Source organism: Passer domesticus, chromosome 4, assembly GCF_036417665.1.
Source record: "Passer domesticus isolate bPasDom1 chromosome 4, bPasDom1.hap1, whole genome shotgun sequence".
Taxonomy (NCBI): domain Eukaryota; kingdom Metazoa; phylum Chordata; class Aves; order Passeriformes; family Passeridae; genus Passer; species Passer domesticus.
Window position 1 is genome coordinate 12917211 of NC_087477.1, and position 23069 is coordinate 12940279.

The window sequence follows — 23069 nt, forward strand, 5'->3', positions numbered from 1 at the left end:
AAATCTATGGGAGCACTTTTAATACTGACCCTAAATAAACACACCGATTTATTTTTTCTTTGTTGCATTTTCACTGGGTTGATATTTTTAAAAATCAGGAACTCGAGCTTTGGGAGAGAAGGAATTGAGTTCCTCCCGTGAGAGCCCTCTGTGGGATGGGATTCCTTTAACCTGATCTTGCTGTGTTTCTCCCCGCTCAGTCCCGAGCGTTCCTGTCGAGCTACTACCGGGAGCACAACGTGGAGCTGTCCAAGCTGCTGCACCGCCTGGGCCAGCCGCTGCCCTCCTGGCTGCGGCAGGAGCTGCAGAAGCTCAGGTAGCCCGGGGCGACCCGGCCAGGCGCCCTGCTGCCCGCTCAGACCGCCCGCTGCCCCGGCACCGTCAGGACAGGACCTCACGGACCCCGCGAAACCACACAAACCACAGGAGAACCAGCAGAGAAGCCCCAAACCCGCAAGTGCTGGCATGCCCGTGCTGCCGGCGGAGCGGCATCGAGCCCTTCTGCCGGCTCCCGGGAGAGCGCCCGGCGGCGGCCCTGGATCCTCCCTGCCCCGGGAAGCGCCGGGAGCTCTGTGCGGGACCGGCGGAGCCGGGCCGGACACGGCAAAGGATGGGAACGCCGCTCGCCGCACTGGGAGGTTGGTCCTGCGCTGGGCTCTTCCCGCTTTTCTTTTCAAACCCTTTCACGCTGCAGCAGTGCACTGCCCGTGGCCTGGTATGGAAAGCTGGCTTCTGTCTGCAGAGCAGCGCTGAAGCCTTCAGACACCTTCAGACACCTTCAGACACCTTCAGACACCTTCAGACACCTTCAGACACCGGGTGGGTCTTTTAGGGTCTTCTTCAGGCGGGTTAAATCATCAGCGCCCAACCAGCGCTTCCTTAGGAGAGCTGTGCTTTTCCTGCAAGCTGCAAGTGCAGAAAAATAACTGTAATTGCCTTTCTAAATGTTCTGGACACAAAGCAGCCTGCTGAAGAACAAGCTCTTCCTGTAGACTTTTAGGGAGTTGAAAGGACAAACACAGCCCCTGCATATCACACACACCTGTATGACATACATGTCTTCGTTCCTGAATGTCTGCCTAGTGTATCTCTGGATCAGACACACACTTAGTTTTAAATATCTGCTTTTTGTGCCCACAGGGAAATGAAAGGGTGGCTTACCAAACCAACTCTGCTTGGTTCTCAGAGCTGTAGGGGCAAGGTCAGCGAGGCAGGGCAGAAACTCCTTGCTTGTCCTCTATGGAGGTCATTCCTCAGATCTGGAAGTGGTAAACAGATGTATTTGTATGTCACATAGAAACTCACACTCCCTTATCTTAGAGCACTGGCAACACCACAGATGACTGGAGTAATGAGAGCTTTGGATAAGTAAGGCTTGGGCAGAGAGGAGTATCTAAAAGGAGCATTTGATAAAATTATAGCTGTTAAAATGCATTAAAATTGGCTCAGCTTTAATTAAAAGAGGACTGCCTCACTCTTGATTAAAAGCTGAATAAACATGACACTGGTTTCAGGAGCTTTTCAAGGAAATGAGACAAACACTAGAGAATCCAGAAAATTATTTCTTGTTCTTAGTTTTTTATTTAGAAAGAAGTCTGTCTCTCTAACTCTCAGCTCTGTAATGGCACCATGTCCTGAAAATCCACCAGCTATTTTTATTTTTATGTCATTTTTTAAGTTTGAATAGGCCTCACATTGCCGCGAGATCTCGTGTTCCATTGAGGACTGACATTTGAATTGAGTTCTTCATGTGTCACCAAGATGAAATAACATTATTTCCAAGTTTCACTCCCTCCACTTGTAACAGGAGCCATCAGCACAGAATTCCTCTGGACCACCGTGTGACAGAGGAGCCTTTGTGAACTGTCTGGAAATGATCTCCTTTGCTTTTTGTGCCTTTTTATGTCACTGACCACATCATTGTTGGGACTCTTACAGACCAGCAAAACAAAGGCAGCAAAAATGAAACAATTATTGATGGCAAGAGCGCTGTGGCCGGGAAAGATCCTGCTGGTCCTTTTTTCCTGTTTGTAAGCCACAGGATTCCTGTCCTTCCCGTGCTGCAGGCTGCAATTCAGAGTTCCACACACTGCTGCAGGGGGGCTGCAGCTGCAGTTTGCTCCCATTCCCCTGGAAATGAGGGTTCCAGGCCAGGCACAGGGGTCAGGGCCGTGGCAGCAGGGTTGATGATGACAGCAGAGCTTTGGCCCTCGGAAAGCTGAGCTCATATAATCGAGGCTGTTTTTGAGCGAGGAGCAATCAGAACGGAATCCAAACCCCTCTAAATTATGCATTGACCTCTCAAGGTCTAAAATAAAGTTGTGGGATTAACTGCTCCGAGATGTTGTCTAATAAACCAAATTTCCTCTCTGATAGGGGAGCAGGCTGCAGAGAGTCCCCAAAACAAATTAAAATGGTGGAATTAGAAATTCTTGGGGGAGGAAGTGGTTGTGTAATGAAGGCGCTGATGGGTCCAGGCTCTCTGATGTGATAATAAGGCAGTGGGGATGTGCCCTGAATACAGAATCCAGAGCTGAGTGCTTTCTCCTCTTCCTTCCCCTCCCTGCCCGTTCTGAGGCAGGGAGATGGGGTGTCTTTGATCCGTCCCCTGAACGGTCGGGGTGTGGGGCGCCCATTTCCCCTCTGCTGGGCCACCCAAAAGGGAGACATCACCCACTCATTTACCTCCCATCAGTAACAAATTATGTTCGTCATGGGCTTAAAATTGATGTTTCTAACAGGAATATGAGTGTGTCAAACAGGTGCAGCACAGGAACATAAATCAGCAGTGACCACTTGGCTGATTTTACTGTACTGAAATAAGGCTAAATTTGGGGGTTCTTTTAGATAACTCTGTGTTCATGGGACAGGAATTTCCTGCCAGACAACGTTTCTTACTCTGTCTTTATTTCTCTTTTTGTGCTTCCAGTTCATCCTTTTAGTGTGACTGCAAAGGTGTGGACCTGCCCACGGACTCAATTCGTCCATCACTCTCCTTTCTAGAAAAGCTGCCAAAAAGAAATAAGGATTTGCAAGCGACACAGATTCTGAAGTGTTCAGTGCTCCAGTGACTGGATAACTTTTATAAGACTTATTATGATTTCTGTCGTATTTCAGAACAAAGAACATCCTGTTGATAGAGCTGAGGAAAAACTTCACTGTCTTGCCCAAGCTCTTTTTTTTTTTTTAATTTTTCTTTCCCCTCCAACGTGACGACAGCAAGTCCAGTTGAACAAATACTTGGTGTTGAAGCAGAAGGAATTAAAATAAATTTTGATCACTCAAAGTATTTTTGTTGGGGGGTGGGGTTGGTGAGGGAGGTCAAGGGCTGTACTTGCTGGAATTGTTTTAAATAATTGATGTGCACACAGCTGATTATCAGTTCTTCTCACTGCCACAGAATAAACACTTCTGATGGTGCATTACAGAGACAGCTTTGCTTCTTTCCTTAAACCCTCCTTCCCATTTCCCGAGCCAAAATCTGCTCTTCAACAGCCTCAGCCATGTACTTGAAACCATGCACCTTCCCAGCTCCTCCTGCCTCAGCATCTCCCCACACACCTTTCTGGGCCTGCTCTCCCAAGGTTTGGCCTCCCTGCACCCCACAGGACAGGGACATGCAGCCCCAAGCAAGCTCTTGCCCTAATTAAAAATAATTTCCTTCTGCTCCATTTGAGGAATTTTAAAAGGCCCTGATTCCAGCTATTGCACATTCCTCAAACTGTGCACTCAGAAGTATGAGACAGATTTTATGCCTAAAATCTCATCATGCTTACATTTTTTATTATAAAATATTCATTTGTTTCACTGATCTGTGTCAGAATGAGGTTAAATCATATCAGAGTCATGGATACTTTCTACAAACCTTCCAGATTAGCAAATTCAACCTCCTGAGAGCTTCTATCATTGAGCAAAGTAGAAATGACATTACAGATATCTCACCACAAGTTTTGTCTTTTTTTTCCAGGTCTGACTGGTGCTTGTAGAAAAATTTTCAAAGGTAACTAAATTTTCAAAGTATTTTAGGAGTCTACATCTGCTTAAAAAAAAAACAAAAAAAACCCAAAAAAACCCACCCAAACTTGTAGACCCTAAAAATCAGCTGGCTTTCTATCAGGCTTTCCAGGCCCAGGCAAACTTCCTGCCTCAGTCTTAATTAACAAAATAATAGCAGAATTTTTCCAAAAGTTTACTACTTCCAGAAAATTCACGAATCAGAGTATTCCCACCTGGAAACCTGAAAGCACCGAACAAGCTTGTGAGGTGATCTGTTTCTGTGTGCAGTGTGGGAGAGGAAAGGGAAAGGGAGAGGAGAGCTCTTTGTCAGGCCTGTAAATATCCAAATCCCAGTCAGCAACTGATTTATAGAATGGCAGGAATGAATCCTGCATATAATTTATACTCCTGTTTCTGCTCGTAAGGAATTAAAGACTTCCCAGGAAACCAGATTGATATTTGCACCTCAGTCAGCTGCAGCTGCTGGGTGGGGAGAAAAGCATTTCAAACATTTCAATAAAGCCGTATCTGCCACTTTGGGTTTGCAAAGCTGTTTGTCCTGCTGCAGCTCCCTCTCACCAGGCCCAGGCCAGTTTTATAGTGCTCCTATTTCTTTGGGAATGGGAATGTGACATGTTAATACACAGATCTGTCTCCATTGCAGAAGGTCAGGGGGGTTTATGGGCTGGTAGTTGGAGTCCTCCTGGGGTTGTCTCAGAGGTTATTTTCAGCCAGGGGAAGGTCAGCAGCAGGTGGAGTAGGATTTCTCAATCCAGGTTGCAGTTCCATAAAATGCTGTGGGGGCTGCAAAGTGTGGTTTATAATTTGGGAGTTAATTGCATGTCATTCAGTTGACTTTGTACTTGCCACTTCTCGGGTCTGGTGGATGTTCTGCTGCCTTGCAGAACTTGTCTGTAACACACATCCCCTGTTGGGTGATTTAGCTTCCCTTCAGAGAAGGAGCTGAGCTACAAGGAAGAGCTGATGTTGGAGGGGATGAGTTTGTTCAGAACTTGCTCTGAGGCAGATATGTATTTACAGTTTTTCTTTAACTCTGGGTGTGTGTGTTTCACTGTGCTTGCCCTGGCTGGGGAATCCTCTCCATATTAAATCTGCACGCCCTCCAAAGGCACACAATTCCCATCAGCATCGGTGACAATTAAATATCCTGGTGAAGGAGAGAATAAACCCACTGACAGAAAATGTTATTTAATGACATTGTAGCTGCAACACATCTTCCTGCAGAGCCTTGTGTAATCACACCAAGTAAGCAAAGAGAAATTGTTCTGCAACGTGAAGTGTTTAAAATTTCATAAGCAATCTGATCTTAAAAAAAAAAAAAAAGAAAGAAAAAGAAAGAAAAGCACAAAATCACCTTTTGGGTACCTTCTTATTTTAGGAGAAAGTTTTGTATCTTAGATTTTGCCTTCCTACAAGGAAGTACTGGAGCCTGCTTCCCCTTTGTGCTTTCCTACTCGCCCACACTCCTTGGGGCTACTTCTCATCATCAACATCTATTCATTCACCTGCAAATTTCAATCCCAACTGAATTTCTTCCTTGGCTAAGTTCTGCTCCCTGCTTCCAGAGAGGAAGACTGCACCTCTCAGGGAAGCGTCACCTTTCATTTCCTAGACCATACAGGCTTCAATTACTTTTAGGTTATCCCAGTTAATGAAGACAATGTGTTCTAGGAGAGTGCTAAGGATCTCTCTGATGTGGTTTTCCTGCATCATTCCCACAGTTTTTCCACTGTTCCAATGCAGGGAAGCTCCTTGGTCACAAAGCACAGCAGAGCTGGATGGCACCATGTGTAAATCTGCCATCATTAGGCTGGGAGCTGCAGTTAAATTATAAATTGTCATCCTAAGTAGGAAGAACATTTTTATGGATCCTGGCTCACCCTCTGCAGGCTTCAGCTATTTCCAGTAACTGCCACACAGAGCACACTACAATTTGTCAGCTGCTTGGAAAAGGAGAGTTGAGCCTGGAGACTTAAATCCCTTCAACCTTCTTAAAAGATATGATCCCATACCAGGGGATGAACGCTTAGGAAGGCACAGGGAGGCAATCCAAAGCAGCCAGGACAATCAGAACGGACAAGCACCTCAGCACAGCTCTGAAACTCATTTCTCCAAAGGTCAGATGCACAGCCAGGAAGCCTCTTTTATTTCCCTTCACGTTAGAGAAGTGGCAGAATAAGAAACATTTGGAGGCTTGCCTGGGTTGCTGTGGGAAGGTGTTGTGTCAAGGCTTTAACACAGACCACGCTGTCACATTCTTTCTAAAGCCCAGCTCATGACAAGCAATTTTTTCCCCCCTCCCACGGGGGACAAGCTGAGACATAAAATTTTGGCAGATGTGTTTTATATTGGTGACATCCTGCGACAGGGTTTTGGCTCTGGTGTGCAAAACATCTGTAGAACAGAGGATTTTTATTGCCACAGGAGCCTGCTCGGCAGCTGAAGGTTTTAGTGTGGGTCCTAAATCACCATTCCTGTAGTGCTGCAGATCCTTTTTTCCAAAATAGCTCCATATTTTCATAAACCCCAAGTGCTTTTACTTAAGGCTTGGCACACTCACAGAACAGACCCAACCAGTAATCAGGGAACGAGGGGAATTGTGCAGGGTGAGCCCATGAGTGGGCCCAGAACAGAGGCAGGAATCAGGAAAATACTGTAAATTAGGATGCTTGTTTATAGGGAAATCCCTAAGGAAGAGAACTGTGAGTCCTCTTGGAAATCTCGGCTGCATTTAGAAAATTTACACAAAGGTTTCAGTGCTTTTACAGCTCTGACAGTCTGACAACTGCAGCTCTCAGAAACTGTCAGGAAAGCACAGGCTGGGCAATTCCTCACCCTTCCCTCCTCAGGCAGGGGCTGACACACCTGCACATGGACCTGGCCAGGCTGTTTCCATCCACGGTCCTTTGGAAATGAGCAACTCTTTTTTGCCCCCCCTTCACACCTTGTCTCCCCCAGACCACCCTGGGGAATTGGGCTCTGAGGGAAGGGAAGGGAAGGGAAGGGAAGGGAAGGGAAGGGAAGGGAAGGGAAGGGAAGGGAAGGGAAGGGAAGGGAAGGGAAGGGAAGGGAAGGGAAGGGAAGGGAAGGGAAGGGAAGGGAAGGGAAGGGAAGGGAAGGGAAGGGAAGGGAAGGGAAGGGAAGGACTTCCCAACAGCCCACTCAGTGTGGGATTTTTTTCATAAAACATTATTTGACAAAATACTGAGTGCTAAAGTAGAAATATCCCTCGCAGACTTGACTTTGCCATGGACCTATTTAACACTGGCACATTAAACACATTTTTATTTTACACATTAAAGAATATTAATTCTGGACACTTAACAGTGACACAATGAAGACATTATCAAATTTGGTAATGTGCAATAAAACTACCTTCATAAGTGCCAACCATAAGTACATCCATTTTCTGGTTTCCTTCTAGTATTAAGTTTTGCACTCTTGCACTTTCAATTACAGAGCTTAGTGTCCATTTAAAATTATTTTGCTCACAGATAATTCCCTTTCATTTTGGCTGCCTTTTTCATTTGCCACCTGTTGATTAATGGCCTCAATAATTTATTCCTTCTCAGCTTTATTGTTTTTCCAATGGAAGAGCTGAACTGTGGGGCAGACTCCCACCCTCCTGTGTAATAAAGGGGCAGAGGAAAACTCTGCAGCTCCTTGTGTTGGGATTACAGAGGGCTTTCCCATAAAGCAGGAGCTGGGCACTGCAGGGAGTGTCTGCTGGCACCTGAGGGGAAAGCTTGGAGATGCAGTTTGCTGCAGTGCTGAGAACCATCACTGCCCTCAGAGATGTGTGGATGGAGAGGAGTCCATAAAGCCAGGGAGAAATCATTGAAAGTGGGGAATAGGAAATGAGTAACACATCCCTGAAGGAGAAAGCACTTCTTTGGAGACAGCTGAAGGTTTTAGTATGGATCTATGGAAAACAAAGTTGGAGTTCCTAGCAAACCACCTCAGGAAAAGCAAGACCACGAGATGCTCTGTAGGATCCCTTCCAAGCCAAACCCATCCATGATCCTATGAATTGCTATATAAAATCCAGCTGACCGACCTGACACCTGAGGGATTTCCCAAATTAAGAAGCATATTCCAGTCTCTCCTCACAGCACACAGGTTTCACGAACTCTGTCACAGGGTTAAGCTTGTGTCTAATTTGAGAGGTGACTGCGATGTATCATTTTAGCAAGTGAGAGTAGGAGAAAATTGGCAGCGGCGCAGAGTGACTCCTCATCCTAGGGAATTCAGTGACATCCCACCTCAAGGGGTGCTTCAGTAGGGCCTGGAGCACAGGAGCAATTACCAGGTTTGAATATTTGGTGTTACTAAATGTTGGAGCAGTGCTCGAGGTGCTTTCAGATACGAGCCAGCAGCTGGAAGCCAAACCTGCCTGGCACGCCTTCACCAGGAGCTTCACCAGGAATTCCCAGCGCTCTGGGAGATCCTGGGGTCCACCACAGCATCACCCACGGACAGGGACAGCCCTGGAGGTGCCGACCCACCTGACTGCTCACAGAGGGGTTTGTTTTTGGCTGCAGACTCCCCAGGAAAGCCAAAGCTCCCCCCTTCCAGGCACCACGCCACAATTAGCATGGCGAATCGCACCCTCGCTCGCCAGCTTCCCAAAATAATCAAAAGCCGTGGGAATCCAAATCTGATCTCAAAATGCTGCTCTGGAGCTGGAATCATTGAGGGTTTAAAAGCATAATCCTGTTATGGTGACAGAGTTCAAACACTTTCCTCATCCGCTGGAGCAAAGATGACAGGCAGCACCATGACCGGGCTAGGAACGCTCAGGAGGAGCCTCTGGAAAATCGAGCCCCGTGGCTGTAGGTACAACCAGGGCAGAGGAGGCTCATGGCCAGATCTGCACTTGTAGCACCACAGGAAGGAGAAAATAGGGATTGAAGGAGAAAACAGGGATCAAAGGAAAAAGCCGCATTAATCTCAAAAATCCCAAATCACCGCTTCAGGAATAAGAAGCGTAATGCCCTAAAATCCTTTGGCTGATCCCAAGAAGCCAGGGTGACTCAAGGGTCCTGAGTCACAGACCACGCAGGAAAACCTGCTCTGCTGAATGGAGTTGCACAGAGCAGAGCTGAAATAAAGCCATTACGGCTGGAAATAAGAGCGGCTGCTTGGAAAATTCCAACACATTTTCTCAACTGCTGGAGCTGAAAGTTACCAGGAAAGTCAGAGATGAATAACACAGACCTCAAAATCAGGCATTGTGCCCCAAAGCAGCTGCCCACTCAAAATGTAATAATCACATATAGAATGCCAAAAGCACATTTGCTTTATTTGTCTCCTTGCAGCATTTCCTGTTGGTGGGTAAGAATCCCAAATTCATTGCTACGATAAAATAATGGAATGAGAGAGTCCTTAAGGTTGGAAGAGACCTTTAAGATTGTCAAGTCCAAACACTGCTATTAAAAGAAAAAGGGGAGGTGGGGAAAGCTCTGCCAAGAAATTAGCTAAGGTTTAGCCAAATTTAGCTAGAAATTAGCACGGTATTCAACTTCTCCTTTCCTCACACCTCTGAATATCTTGCAAATATTTAACAGCGAATTCACATAGTAACCTTTCGTTTTCTTGGACTTGAGTATTTCTTTAGGCAAGGGGAGAATGAAAAGTGGGATAAATATATGTCCATAGGTGCAGAGTATGACAGGTTAAAAAACAAGATGCCTCCAGTGCAAAGTTCCCCCTGTGTCAGCCTTCATTCCCCCACCAGCCCAGCAGTGAAGGAGGCACTTTTAATTAAGTGCAAGACAAGAATGGAAAACTGAGTTGGAGAAACAAGGAGGAATAGGATTATTCTAATTCAATGTGACATAATTAAATGCAGGAATCAAAGGCTCTTAGTGGCACAGAACTTGTTAGAGCCTTGAAGTGGGTATTTGCACTTTATTCTGAGGTGCTGCAGCCTCTTCACAAAAACAAAGCTTTTCCAGAAGGGATGAAAAAGTGACAGAGATGTTCATAAATCACTTGGAAAAAAGAAAATAAGAAAAAAAAAAACAACATTACAGCAAAAGGCTGTTCCTCAGAAACAGCCAGCAAAACAAAAGCAAAAAAAACCCAAAACCCAAAACAAAAAACAACACAAAAAAAAAAAAAAATAAACACCAAAACAAAACAAAAAAACACCCTGGCAGCACTGATGATGACATTATTTTGAGATCTTTTTCCCAATAATGTCTTAACAATAATAGTCTCCTGAGCTACCAATATCAGCTACCAGAAAGAAATCTGCCCCCTGCAAAGATGATTCCAGGGAATGCCTGGGGAGCAGAGAATTTAAGGCAGAAATGAGCAGGTGTATTTTGTATTTTGTGTGTGAGCTCCAGTTTTTGTTTGGTTAGTTTTGGTGGCTTGTGGTGATCCTACATCATCCTGCAGTGACTGGTGAGGCCGGCTGCAGCTCAGGGATCTGCACTTCCCAGGAGATGATGCCTGGAGCCCACCAACTGCTCCCAGGCAGTTATTTTTTCCAGCAGCACACCTCCCCACACTGGCTATAGCAGCTACATTTAATTCCAGGTATCAGGCTGGAGTATTCCACTTGTTTCACTCACATCCTCCACTTGTCATGGAGCTTCCCCAGATCATGAGAGGTGCCTGCTGATGGAGCCAATTCCAGCTGCTGCAGGAACTCAGGAGATGAACAGAGATGGATGGCCTTGAGGGGCGGCCTTCCTGCCCGCAAGGAATTCTTCTAATTCCAGCATATGCTGAGCACACCTGGAATTCTGAGTGGGAAAAGTTGTGCCAAGGCAAGGTCTCGAGTGTTTGCAGGAGTAAGGTCAAATCCCCCACCGTGGAACACAGCTCCCACTTCCCATACCAATGAAAAGTAATCCAATTCATTTTTCAGTAATTTAATACTAAACCAAATTGTGATTAGATTAATAGAAGGATGTCAGGAGTTGTCTTTTCAGGGTTGGATTTTTTTTCTTGTTTTGGCATTCTTTCCCTTTTAGCTGTCATCCTTGTTTTCTCTGCTCCCAAGATGGGAAAAGAGGACAAAAGGTCAAAAAAGAAATACATTAGATTTCCCCACTCTCTTAAAAAATAAAAAGACCCATCATCCCCAAGATCTTGCTGTGTTGTTTTGGGGTTTTATTCAGCTTCTCAGAAGAGAGAAATAGAGAAGAAAACCAGGCCATTTCTTTCCTTCTAACAGGCTTGGAGACAGAGTGGGAACACACAAAAATGTATCCTCATCCCTGTGTGGGTAATCAATACACCTGAAGAAGTGTTTCCTATCGATCCCCCAGCTCCTGTATCCTTGTGCTGGCGTCAACACCACGTCCAAGGATCCTGGGTGGTGCATAAACAGCAAATAAAAGGCAACATGTCTGTTGTGATATATTGATTACCTGGCTGTAAAACCATTGGGAAGAGTTATCTGTGGGTGCCTGTCTTTTATTGTTGTCAGAGCCACGGTGCTTTGCTTGGAAGCCCCTTTGATACTCGCAGGGATCCAATATTTAGGGCAGACAGAGCTCTGGGAATAAATACTAAAGCTTGTTTTAGCTGCCTGAGTACCAAACAGATTTTTCCTGGCAGGCTTTGTTTGGAGGGTGAGGAATCGTCTGTCTCCTGCTGTGGAAAATCTCCTCTCCCCACACAGGGGCAGTGACAGGATCGCTGAGGCACGTGGTGATCACCGGATGATGTGCACAGGGTGACAATCCAGCCTGGCAGTCCCCCAGCACTGGAGAGGAAGCCTCTCTCCCACTGCATCCCCACTAAAATAAACTCCGAGGCAGCCTGGACACGTGGATGTGGGCAAAGGAGGGACCACGGCTGAATTCAGGTATTTAAAGCTGCCCTCCCTCCTCTGAGCTGGCCCCAGACATGAGAAACCAGCAGCAATGTACCCATGACTATTAGAAAAAAAGGAGGCAAAGATGTGCTCAAAAGAGGACTTTACCCCCACTCCCCTCTCCTGGTAAAGTCAGCCCAGCTCTTCAGGAAGGCTGATGCAAAAGGGCCATAACTCTTGTGTCCTACCTTGCAGAGCTTAAATACTCTCAGCAGCAAGGAGCTGTGTCTTCTCCCCTAATTGAATTTACTCAGGCTCAAATGCACTTTTGTTTGTTTGCTTTTTTTTTAATGCCCTGAGTGTTTTAACTCCATCTCGTGTAGGATGAGAGAGGCAGCAGCAAGCAAAGCAGAGCCCCGTGCACTTTCTCCCCTCCCTGTGAGCAGCCCCACAGTGCCACCTGGCTCATTCCTTTGGCAGCAGCTCCAGGCAGGGCAGGGCTGCACCATTTCCCTCCTGACTCACACTCTCACCATTCCCCATCACGTATAAATGCATTACAAAACCCCAAAACAGTAAATCAAACCCACCCAGCTGCCCCCAAAAGGCACTTTTCCACTGTCCAGCCCTGGTGCAGACAAACTTCCCCATCCCAGCCTAGGGAATTGGCTTCCTGGGCAGTGTTCCCAGGATTATAAAGCTCTCTGGTGCTGCCATCCACCAGCTTTCCCCCTGCTGACCTGTGAGAGGAGAGGGCTAAAAGTAGCCAGGGGACTCCGAGTTCCCGGGAGTAGCGTTTCTACACTTTTGTAATAAACTAACGTTCCAGGGCAGAGCTGCCACGGGCAGTTCGTGCCCTAAAAATCTTAGCAGGAGCAGGCTCTGTGCCTTCTCCAGGTGTGAAATGTGCCTGTTTATGGACTTCCAGCTCCCTGCAGCCTGGGACACCTCCTGCCACCCTGCCCAGAAGGCCACCAGCAGGCAGACACAGGTGCCACCCCCGGGGACAAACCTCACAGGAGCCACTGAAAGGCTGCTCCCACGGGTGCTGGCAGCCAGGACCAACCTGAGGTTGCCTGCAGCAATCTGCTCCTGCTCCGGGGCCCTGCCGATGCGCTCAGCAAAACCAACCTGGAGGGCACAAAAGGTGTGCCCAAATGTTTCCTGCTGAAAGATTGCTCCTGGTGGGAATGTCAGTTCACCAGGGCAGTGCTAGGGAAGAGGAAGAACTTTTTAATGCCCTTTAAAAAAAATTCCACAAGCAGGAAAGCCATAAAATCCCAAAACTTGCTTAACAAAAGGCTGTTCCTGGCTGATATAGTGTTAAATTGGTGAACTTTAGGATGGTTAAAGAATATTAATATACAACCTGAGGACCACAAATGTATCTATGCACTCCTTATCTGCCCACAAATAAAGCAGCAAAGTTTGGGGGGAAAAAATCTGGAAGAAATCCAGAGAAATACTGTAGCTATGAGCTGCAATCCAAAGAAGATTCTTGGATAATGAATTAATTAGAATTAAATTATTGAACTTAGGTTTTTAGGTTTTTTTTCTTTAATTCCTTAAGCTCAAAGCTGTCATAAAGCCTATGACATTGCAATGCCTGGAATACTTATAAGCTGCCAAGGAGAGAACCTGTCTTTATTTTTTATGGATTAATTACGTGGTGCTGGGTAGGAGGCTTGACTCTTGTAGGGCCACCTGCTAATCTCATTATAAAATGTCTTGTACCGAGTCAGAAGCTGTGATAAAGCACCCAGTGATGCTGCACAAGTACAGGGAGTGTTTGCAGAGCTGGTGTCAGACATGGTGAACCTCGTTCTGCTCTCTTTCCTCACCTCCTGACAGGCAGCGATGGGCACTTGATCAGTGTGGGGAAAACAGGGCCCCCACAGAGCCCCCTGAACGCCTGTTCACACCCACAAATATCCACAAAACTGCATTTTTTATGGGGACCCTGCAGAGCCGTGTGACACCAGGGCGGGCTGGGGCCGTGCTGGGATGGTTCCTGCCCTGCCCTGGGGAGAGGTTTGCCCGAACCCTCATCACCCCCAGGAGCCAGGAGCAGCACTGCTGGAACGCACCCAGCCTCTGAGCCGCCCTGCCTGCCTCAGCTCCCGGCTCCTGCAGGCTGAGCACACCCAGAGCCTGCCATTCCATCTCCACTTCTGTCCTCCAGCACTTAGCCAGAACCAAAAGCAGCATTTACCACACTCCTCCTCCCCCTGCACCGGCCCAGCGAGAACTTCCCCGGGTTTTGTTTGCTCTCTGATCCAGCAGAAATTGAAGAGGGGCTCTGAAAACAAAGGCACCTTTGTGGCAGCTGTCAGCAGAGTTTTGTTATTGTTTCCATCCTGATGGCTGTCCAGATAAAAGGAGGAGCTCTTTCAGATCACACAATGGGTGTAATGTAATAAGTGATCAACGCAGTGGTGGTGAGCAAAGAACTCCTACTGGTCCTCCTCCCTTCCCTCTGCAGCCAAGCCATTTGTCTCCCATCCCTCACAATTCCCAGTGTTAATTCTTGCCTGGCCAGGGAGCAAACAGGAGGTGCTGGGCAGAGCCACGTCCCCCACAGTTGATGGTTTAATGCCTATCTGAATCAGGAGCCCTTCTGGGAAACAAAGATGATTTTCTGGAAAAAAACAATTGAGGTCTGCACACTTACTTTCCTTCTAATTAGTTATTACATCTCCTCCTTTATATATCTCTGCAATAAAAAACTGCAATATCTGCTGTGAGGATGCCATGACCTGGATTTTCAGCATCATCCAAGACCCTTCACCCTCAGAAAGGAACCAACAAACCCCATTTTAGCCTCCTCACAGAAGGAAGCCAAGGGCTGACAATTCAGCTGTGCCTGTGAATTATAGGAGCAATTGGATGGAGACAAGCAGCAGATTTACAGCTGGAACAGCAGCATCCAGGGCTCCCGTTCTCCACCCCCATCCAAACCCCATCTGCCTTTGCCAGAGCCTGGGAGAGCAGGGTGGGATCAGATGTGTTCCTCTGTATCCCGCCATCTCATAAATCATCCCTGAAAAAGAGCTCCCTGAATTTCCCACCGAGTCTCCTCATTTTGGGGGTTCACAACCCAGATTTCCCTTATCCAAAGGTGCTTTTTAATCCATTAACAGATCCAGCAGTAGGAAAGCGCTGCTGACGTTCCAAAGCAACACTTGAGCACTGGGGAAGTTACAGAGGTCCAAAGACAACTGAAGTATTCCCCAGCAAACCAGGGACTGCTCCAAAAAGCTGAACTCCTGAGGAGCTGCAAAGGTACCTGAGACAGAGAGCAGCTGAACACCACCATTCTAAGGCATCAGGGAAGAGCCTCCCATCCCTGCAGGACAGCTGCTGGATGTGCCAGAGATGGTGAGAGATGGGTAAATTGCTCCCTGAATGAAACCAGCTACCTTGGCTCCTGGAGAGCAGACCCTGGGGATGTTCCTCATTCCCCACAGCCTCTGGCTGGGACCAGCTGGGCTTTCAGGGGGAAGCTGCTGCCAAACCACAGACTGCTGGAATGGTTTGGGTTGGAAGGGAGTGTCCCAACCCCCTGCCACAGGCAGGGACACCACCCACTACTGCAAGCAGCTCCATGCCCCATCCAACCTGGGGCACTTCCAGGGATCCAGAGGCAACCCCAGCTTCTCCAGGCACCCTGTGCCAGGGGCTCCCCATGCTCCCAGGAAGGAATGAAACGATGCAGCTCAGGATAGAGGTGGATCTGTGACTTGCCCTCCTCTCCCTCCTGCAGGGCCAGGCCCCACTCACTGTCCCGTGGCTCTGGGCTCCTAAGGGATCCCCTCGGGCTGCAGACGATTCCCGTTCATGGCAATTTGCGGGAGGGCCAGTTTTGGAATCATTCTGGGCTCTGTAACACTTTGTTCTGTAACTGTTTACCCAGCACACATCAGCCTGTCCACTCCCAGCAATCTGCATGGGAATGAAAGGGAAATAGAGACAGGCTCTGCTCTACAGATGCTCACAGAATTGCCAGAGCATTGGACGCAGACACTCGGAAGACATCACATCGTTCCCCTGATTTATCTCGTGTTGTTCCAGCCAGAGAAAATAAAACCTTAAATAATTCCATCACTTTTGATGCCCGGCCTTTTATGAATTCCAAGGGACATTTGTGGGAACACTTCCCACTCAGCTTCTAATTTGATGGAGGTTATTTGAAACATGCTGAATATTTTTTCCTCCCTTTACAGATGAAACAGCCCCTCCAGGAGGATGTGGAAATAAATAGCAAGTGAGGGAGATGAACAGGAACCCTTCACTCACAAGGTAAAGACAGGGTTTTTTCCACACTACCATTTTTTTCCCCTATGGAATGACAAGTTCTGCAGCAGGTCTGAGTGCATGAGGAATACTCCTTGTTTGAACCTCTCTGTTAATTGAAGCATTCTCCACAGAAGAACGGAATAAACAAATTGGGGAAAGGATTCCAATCCCTAATTCCCCAGAATCACTGGATGGTAAGGGGCTGGGTTTCCCTAAGCAGGTCCATTGTCTATGGACATCGAGGGCTTTGCAGCCACCCAGGAGGGTGCTGGCCACCACCCCAGCTCCCGTGGCTCCTCCCTGGCTGTCACCTCCCACACAGTGCTCCAAAGGTGGACAAAGCCCACACATGGAACCACGCAGGGAGAATCTAAATGTTGCAATTTTCCATGGGATTTATAATTATGCTGCTTCAGACAATGCACCAACGAGGTTACTAATTTTTTCCACCAAAGTTCAACAATTTGGTCAAAATGTGTGGTTTTCCAGGCACATTTTCTGTAGCACAGCCCTCAGCACACTCGGTAGGACACTTCCTTGGGACTGAATTCAAATGTAAAGATTGATTCAGGTTTAATCTTCAGAGCACACAAGAAAAGGGAAAAACTAGTAACCTATGTTAAGACCTCATTATCCCTAGATTTGACTAAATTATTAACATATTCAGAGAGCAATGAAGGAACATTTTAACAGAATTTTTTCCATCTGCTCTACTGGGAAGCAACAGCAATTAATTTTGAAAATATTTATAAATTTTGCTTTGCAATTACTCTGTTTTGGAATTATTTGTAAGCTATTCATTTCTGTAAATATTTATTCTTAGAGATGGTGATTTGGCTATCCATTAGCAAAGAGTAATTACTTTTCCTCATTTGTGCAGCTACTCTTAAAAAGAAAATCTCTTCAGAGAAGGAATCCCAGGGTGGTTTGTGTTGCAAGGGACCTTCAAGACCATCCAGTTTCCAGCCCCTGCCATGGGCAGGGACACCTTCCACTCTCTCAGATTGCTCCAAACTCCATTCAACCTGGACTTGGACATTTCCAGGGATGGGGCATAGAGGGAAGAACAGAGGCGGCCGCTTCCCTGGTTTTGCCCCAGGTCTTATCCCTGGGGCTGGCCAGGCCTGGTCCTATCTGCACAGCTCAGGTTCATCACAGTGCTCCCAGTGCCCTCAGAGAAGGAAGGAAAAGCCTAAGTTGGAACCATTTGTCCTGTTCTGGTACCTCCAGTAAAGATATCCAGAATTCAGACAGTGATCTGATGCTGAGTTCAGATGGAAGACCCCTGATTAACCAGGATAACACCCTGGGATTCAGAGGGATTTCTGTTTACTCTAAGCCAACACCATGGCTTCACCCCAGGATATGCAGCCCTGCAGGTGCTGAGTGTTCCCTAAGCCACTATGGGCACTGCTGGAAGTATCCAGCAGACTTTTGCCACGGGGGGCAGTGATGTTTGCCACCAGGGCAGTCCCACTCCCACCCCGTTTATTCCAGAGGGATGCTCTGCCAGGGTTTCACTGCCCCCCTGACAAGCAAACAGGCGCTGAAGGGAGAGCAGCAGGAGGCATCCCGCAGCCCGGGCCCTGGCTCTCTCTGCAGTTCCCGCTTCCAGGCATGCTGAGCCCCTGGCAGTAAGGCAGACTGTCATCTTCCTGTCACTGCTCTCTGTCAGCTGCCCCCGGGGAGCTCCCACCAGCCGGCACCGCCCTCCTCCTGCCTGACAGCACATCCCCAGCCCTTCCACGCCGCTCCATCATCCCGATCAGAGGTGTCTCTGTCGTGCAGGCAGCGATCCAGGGAGCACGAGGGATGCGGTGACGCTCCAGAGGATGGTGACAGGCTGGGGATTGAGCTGTGGGTCAGTGCACAGGGCACGTTTGTCCTCATTTGTACACAAGCTTTGACTTTGGGTTTTGGCCACAATTTCTCTGCAAACAAAGGCACTGACTGAGGGCACTCTCCAGGTGTCAATCCCGACTGTCCAACAGCTACTCCACAGTAACAATCCCGGCAGTGACCAGTGCTGTGGCCTTCAAGGCCAGGCTGGATGAGGCTTGGAGCAACCTGGTCTAGTGGAAGGTGTCCCTGCCATGGCAGGGGTTGGAAGAAGATGAGCTTTAAAACCCCTTCTAACCCAGACTGTTCCAGGATTTTAGGATCTTACCTAAATAAAAAGCTTTAGACCCTGTTCCAGGAAGAACTGCAAATGAGTTCAGGCATGTAAGTATTCCCCACCTCCTGATGTTTTCACCCATCCTCCCCAAAACCATCAGGTACCTTGCCCCAAACAGGCTGTGAGGTCACCAGACCCCCCCAGAACCAATGGAGTGGCTGTGGAAAATGCTAAAGCAGCAGGAAAATGGCTGCAATATCTGAAATTCCAGCCATCTTGGGAGACCTGCCAAAGTTCTCCGGTGCTTCTGCTCATCCTTGTCTACAAGGCAGCCACTGTGGCAGAGAAAAATCCCTGTCAGTGTTTTCCTTTCCAGAGCACCATCCATCCTGGGCAAATGAACCTTGTTCCTACAATCCATCTGCTCTGGCTCCGGGATGTGGCAGAACACTTTGTAAATGGGGACGTGACCAAAACCATCTCCCACGGCCAAACTCCCCCATTCCCTCGGCCACCAACACCCCCAGGCTCCCCTTCCTGGAGCAGCACGAGATCTGTGTTTGGATTTATTTATTTATGTGCCAACTGCCCTTCCTGGTACACCTTGTGAGGGAGGAAAAGTGATTGGAATGACTGTTGTAATTGAGGAGCACAGTCCCTTCTACTTCTCTGCTATAATCAGGAATTCTGACAAATCGTTTCTCCCCAAGCTTCTGGCTGGTAAAATGATTTAAGTCAGCAGCATTTCAGTCAGGCAGGGTAAGAAAGGCTTTTTTCCCCAGCCCAGAGCAATGGCCAGCATTGCCCCTCTGCGTTGCTGTTTATTATACTTCATTTACTTTGATCTACTCCTAATACTGAACCCAAGTTCAAAATCTGTGAAAGTCACATTTCCCTACAGAGGCAAGGCAAATTCAACTGGTCAGAAGCACATCTTTCATTCCTATCCAGCATCATTCCATCTGGACTATCCTTGCCTCCCTTCCCTTAAAACTTTGGGTCTTGTACTATCTCTTCTCCAACCTACACACCAAAAGATTTGGTATTTAACGGGTATTTAATGTATTTATCTTTCCTGAAGATGAAGAAGCGGCACCATTCCCTGTGCCACTTGGGTAACACCTGGATTTTTCCAAGGCTTTTCTCCAGCCACACCAGTTCTCGCATTCTTCTACCTCCTCCCTGTAGCTTTTCCAAGATTTTCGTCTGTGCCACAGGGGATTTCTTACCTCTTTGTGCATTTCCATAAACTGGCCGTGTCTGCAGCAGTGGAACTCCAGGAAACACGAGGCAGAATGACAAGGCTGCAAACCCACGTGCTTAATTTCACAGTCCAGCTCCCCGACACGGAAGACAGCCCTGTCTCCCTCATGCATCCTCCAGCCTCGCAGGCCTACGGTGCTCAGCAATTTATATTCATCAACCACCTGACACACATTTTTTATGGATTACACTTCCAGCCTGGAGCCTATTAAAACATCAACAGAAAATGCAAAAGTTATTTAAAGCTGTCACACCCTCCCCCCCGCCTGTTGTCACTGCAGGTAAACAACATTCACTAACAGTGCTTTAATACGCACAAGGAGTACCCGCACCCAAAAAATTTGGGATTTGCTTCAGAAGGGAGAGAATTTGGGGAATACCTCCACTGGAAGCGGCTGCAGCAGGAGAATCTGGTCCCCTGTGTTTCCCTTACCTTCCTATCTTCTCCCAGGTGCTACCACAGACCTGCAGCTTCGCAGCTCCTGCCTTTGCAGGGCAGTTTTTCTAACAAGCTGAATGCTGCTGTGAGTGGAAGCCAGCCCCTGGAGCTTCAGGCTATCCCCAGAATATGTTTTCATCTCCTTTGCAATATTTTTTCATATATACATATAAGCAGTCAAATAGCACAGGTAAATACAGGTAAATATCCCACTGTATTAAGGAGACCTGAAGCAAAAAGCATTCCTGGAAAAAAGCCAAATATTTACAAACAGAATCAGGAGAATGGGTCCTGGGGGGAATCACAGGAATCATGCCACCATACACTGCACTGACATGGCACCATGGATTGTACAAAGTTTACATGGAAACAGGAGTTGAAATTCAGCTCCTTCACTTCTCTGAGAGGCTGATTCATCTCTGCTGATGGTAGCTTGAGGTGCTCAAGCTACAAAACCTGGAGTGCCTTTCCCCCAGTTTGTGGAGTGAAATGCATCTGACATCTCAGAAGAATCATTCCCGTGACCATCAAGGTCAAGCCAAGCAGAATTCCTTTTCAACCTTTCAAGCACTAACTTGCTTTTTAATTTCTTCTTTAAGCTATTGCAGAATCCATTTGGGTTGAAGATGGATGTCAGAGCAAAGCCATTAAACAATGCCAAGGATGCTCTGAACAACCTCCAAAGTCGCCTTGAGGAGGTCGGGGTGTTAATTCATCAGGAACAACATTATTTGTGATATCTGCTGACTTCCACTCTGTGACTCATTCCCACCTTTTCTGAGTCAGGGATGCACTGAGGAAAGGAATAACACTGAAATCTTAAACTGGCAACTATTCTTCTGTACTTAGTAACTGATTATGTAATTTACTCCACACAATCTATGTGAATCTGGAAAGGGAAAATGTGTGGAGAAAATGTGCTCATTTCCCACCCAGGAAGGTGAGAAACCCTCTGTTAAAAAAAACAGGGGTTTAAAAACATTCCCAGTTCTCAAATTCATCTTTGAGAGAAAGGATGCAGCAGAATGAAGAGGTAAGACATGACCCTGCAGACTTTACAATTATCCCTGCCTAAGGTCACCCTTGTTTGACAAGGCTGAGATGAGACAAACTGGTGCCTTGGGGTTATGTGCGCACACATGGATGTTATTCCCACATCCAAAATAAATCCCTGCCTGCCCATTCTGGCTATAATATTCTCTCACATTTCCCTGTCATCACTGACTCCTTTCACAGCCGCACTTACATCCAGATTTTCTTTCCCTCAGATTTAAAGCTGTGGAGCAGCGGCAGATTAGGGAAACAAGGCCCATCCTCGGCACGGTGCAGGAGCTGCAATTTCATCCCGGTTCATGCTCCACTTGAATCCTGCCTTTGTGCTGGGGGCACCAGAAGGAACCCTCCCCAGTCCCTGAATCAGCCCCTGATGGCACTCGGTGCTACCCAGTGCCTCACAAATCCGAAGGCACTGGGAAGGATGGCCAGGGCAGGGCTGAAGCAGGATCCACCCAGAGCTGCAAGGCAGTGTGACTGAGCCCCCCAAAGCCCACTTGGGCAGTGGTGGCACCATTCAAGCCTGCAATTAGTATTTGCCAGGGAGATTGCCTGTAAAATAGAGTCATTTCCCATTCTCCTAAGGAAAAAGAAATATTACCCTTCTATTTTCCCAGCCTTCAATCCCAAAGCTGGGCATATTCATGGCCGTGACTTTTGCTCCCGACGCCTGGTTCTGCCCTCAGAGCCTTGCACAACCCAGGAGATGTAAATATGGGAAATTAATGGGAAAACACATCTCCTGAACCACAGGGATCCTTTGGGACAGGGGTAACACGTGGAAGACACCACTTGATTTATTGCAGATCAAGGATAAGGAAAAGGATACTGCAGAAGGGCTCAAATCCCAACAGCATTATCTAATAAGCACTTATAATAAAGAACACATAACATCCAAAAAAAACCCTTCCCAGGAAAGCAGCAGCAGCTCTCTGGGAGATGCCAAAAATGTTGCTGTGCTTACCTTCTTCTGTCGTTTTGTTTTGTTTTTTTTTTCCGGGGGATATTTGTTTGTTCATGAAGGTTTTCTGAAGGTCGCACAGCCCCAAGAGGCAGCAGAAAACCACTTTTCCCAGGAATCCGGGCGCTCCTTCCCGGCTTGCCAGGATCGTGACGCCAGGTGGCAGCACAGCCCCGCCTATGGACGGCAGCGGGAAGAAGCGGGGCGATTGGAAAACGGGAGGGAAAAAAGGATGAAAAGGAAAAAAAGCGGTGGATGTCTAACAGGCTGTCTGCAGGGAAAGCAGCTGTGCTGTGGGAATACCTCCAATGGGATGCTCCAGCTTCAGCCCTGGGAAAAAGCAGCCTAAGATGCCAAAGGGCTGGCACAGAGGACAGGGATACATACAGGGACACGGATGTAGGATGCTGACACATGTACAGGGATGCACAAATTTATTATTCCTCATCAGCTCCTCAAAAATACAAAAAAATTATCTTATTTTTAACCAGAAACACACATTACTGTAAATTTCAAATAATGCTATGAACTGGGATTTGGGATCTCAAGTTAAAGCATGAGTCAGGCTGAGCAGCAGATTTTGGTTTGGTTTAGGTCTTTTAAACTGCCTTTTAAAAGCAAAATAACACAATTCCTGAAGAAAGTCATCCTTTAAAACAGATAGTGAGAAGCAAAGGTGATGCTGGGAAACACAGAGATATTTTCCAGCTCAGAAATGCCCAGAAGTGAAGGGGAAAGGGTTTTCCAGTCCACATGTGAGCCAGGAGGGGCTGGCAGCAAGGGTGAAACTAAGAAGCTGCAGGGTGAAACCAAGAAGCATTTTCTTCCTGTGATACAATTAGAAAGCCACCAGCCCGAATTACAGAATGAATCATGGAATTACTGAACAGTTTGGGAGGGAAGAGACTGTACAGCCCATCTGATCCCAACCCCTGCCATGGGCAGGGACACCGTCCACTACACCAAGTTGTTCCAAACCCCATTCAACCTGGCCTTGGACACTTCCATATTCTCCTGGCCAGCTTTCCCTTTTCCATATCTGGTTTTGCATCACAGAACAGTTATTTGGCTGAACTCCCTTCCCAGGCCTTTTCCCTGTCCTTGCTGTGCAACCTCAGCTCCTCCCAGCCTTTGCGTGTCCACGGGACAG

General features: G+C 47.4%; 1 protein-coding gene and 1 long non-coding RNA gene across 4 annotated transcripts in view; one reads left to right on the top strand and one right to left on the bottom strand.

Moving 5' to 3' along the window:
• LOC135298477 (bifunctional heparan sulfate N-deacetylase/N-sulfotransferase 4) overlaps positions 1–3429 on the top strand; it is a 67379-nt gene extending 63950 nt beyond the window's left edge. For 2 of the 3 annotated variants that reach the window (XM_064416014.1, XM_064416016.1), the window contains 2 exons: positions 201–638; positions 2930–3429. In XM_064416014.1, the coding sequence (XP_064272084.1) occupies positions 201–320 (120 nt within the window). In that variant the 3' untranslated portion in view covers positions 321–638; positions 2930–3429. Of the gene's footprint in view, positions 1–200; positions 820–2929 lie in introns of all 3 variants that reach the window. The other variant, XM_064416015.1, reaches the window with a different exon arrangement.
• On the bottom strand, positions 772–22055 carry LOC135298479 (uncharacterized). The gene is made up of 4 exons (XR_010360471.1): positions 21923–22055; positions 19433–19671; positions 1162–1259; positions 772–906 (listed from the first exon to the last, which is right to left on the bottom strand). It is a non-coding gene; the product is annotated as an uncharacterized LOC135298479 (long non-coding RNA).
• Positions 22056–23069: the final 1014 nt, after the last annotated feature.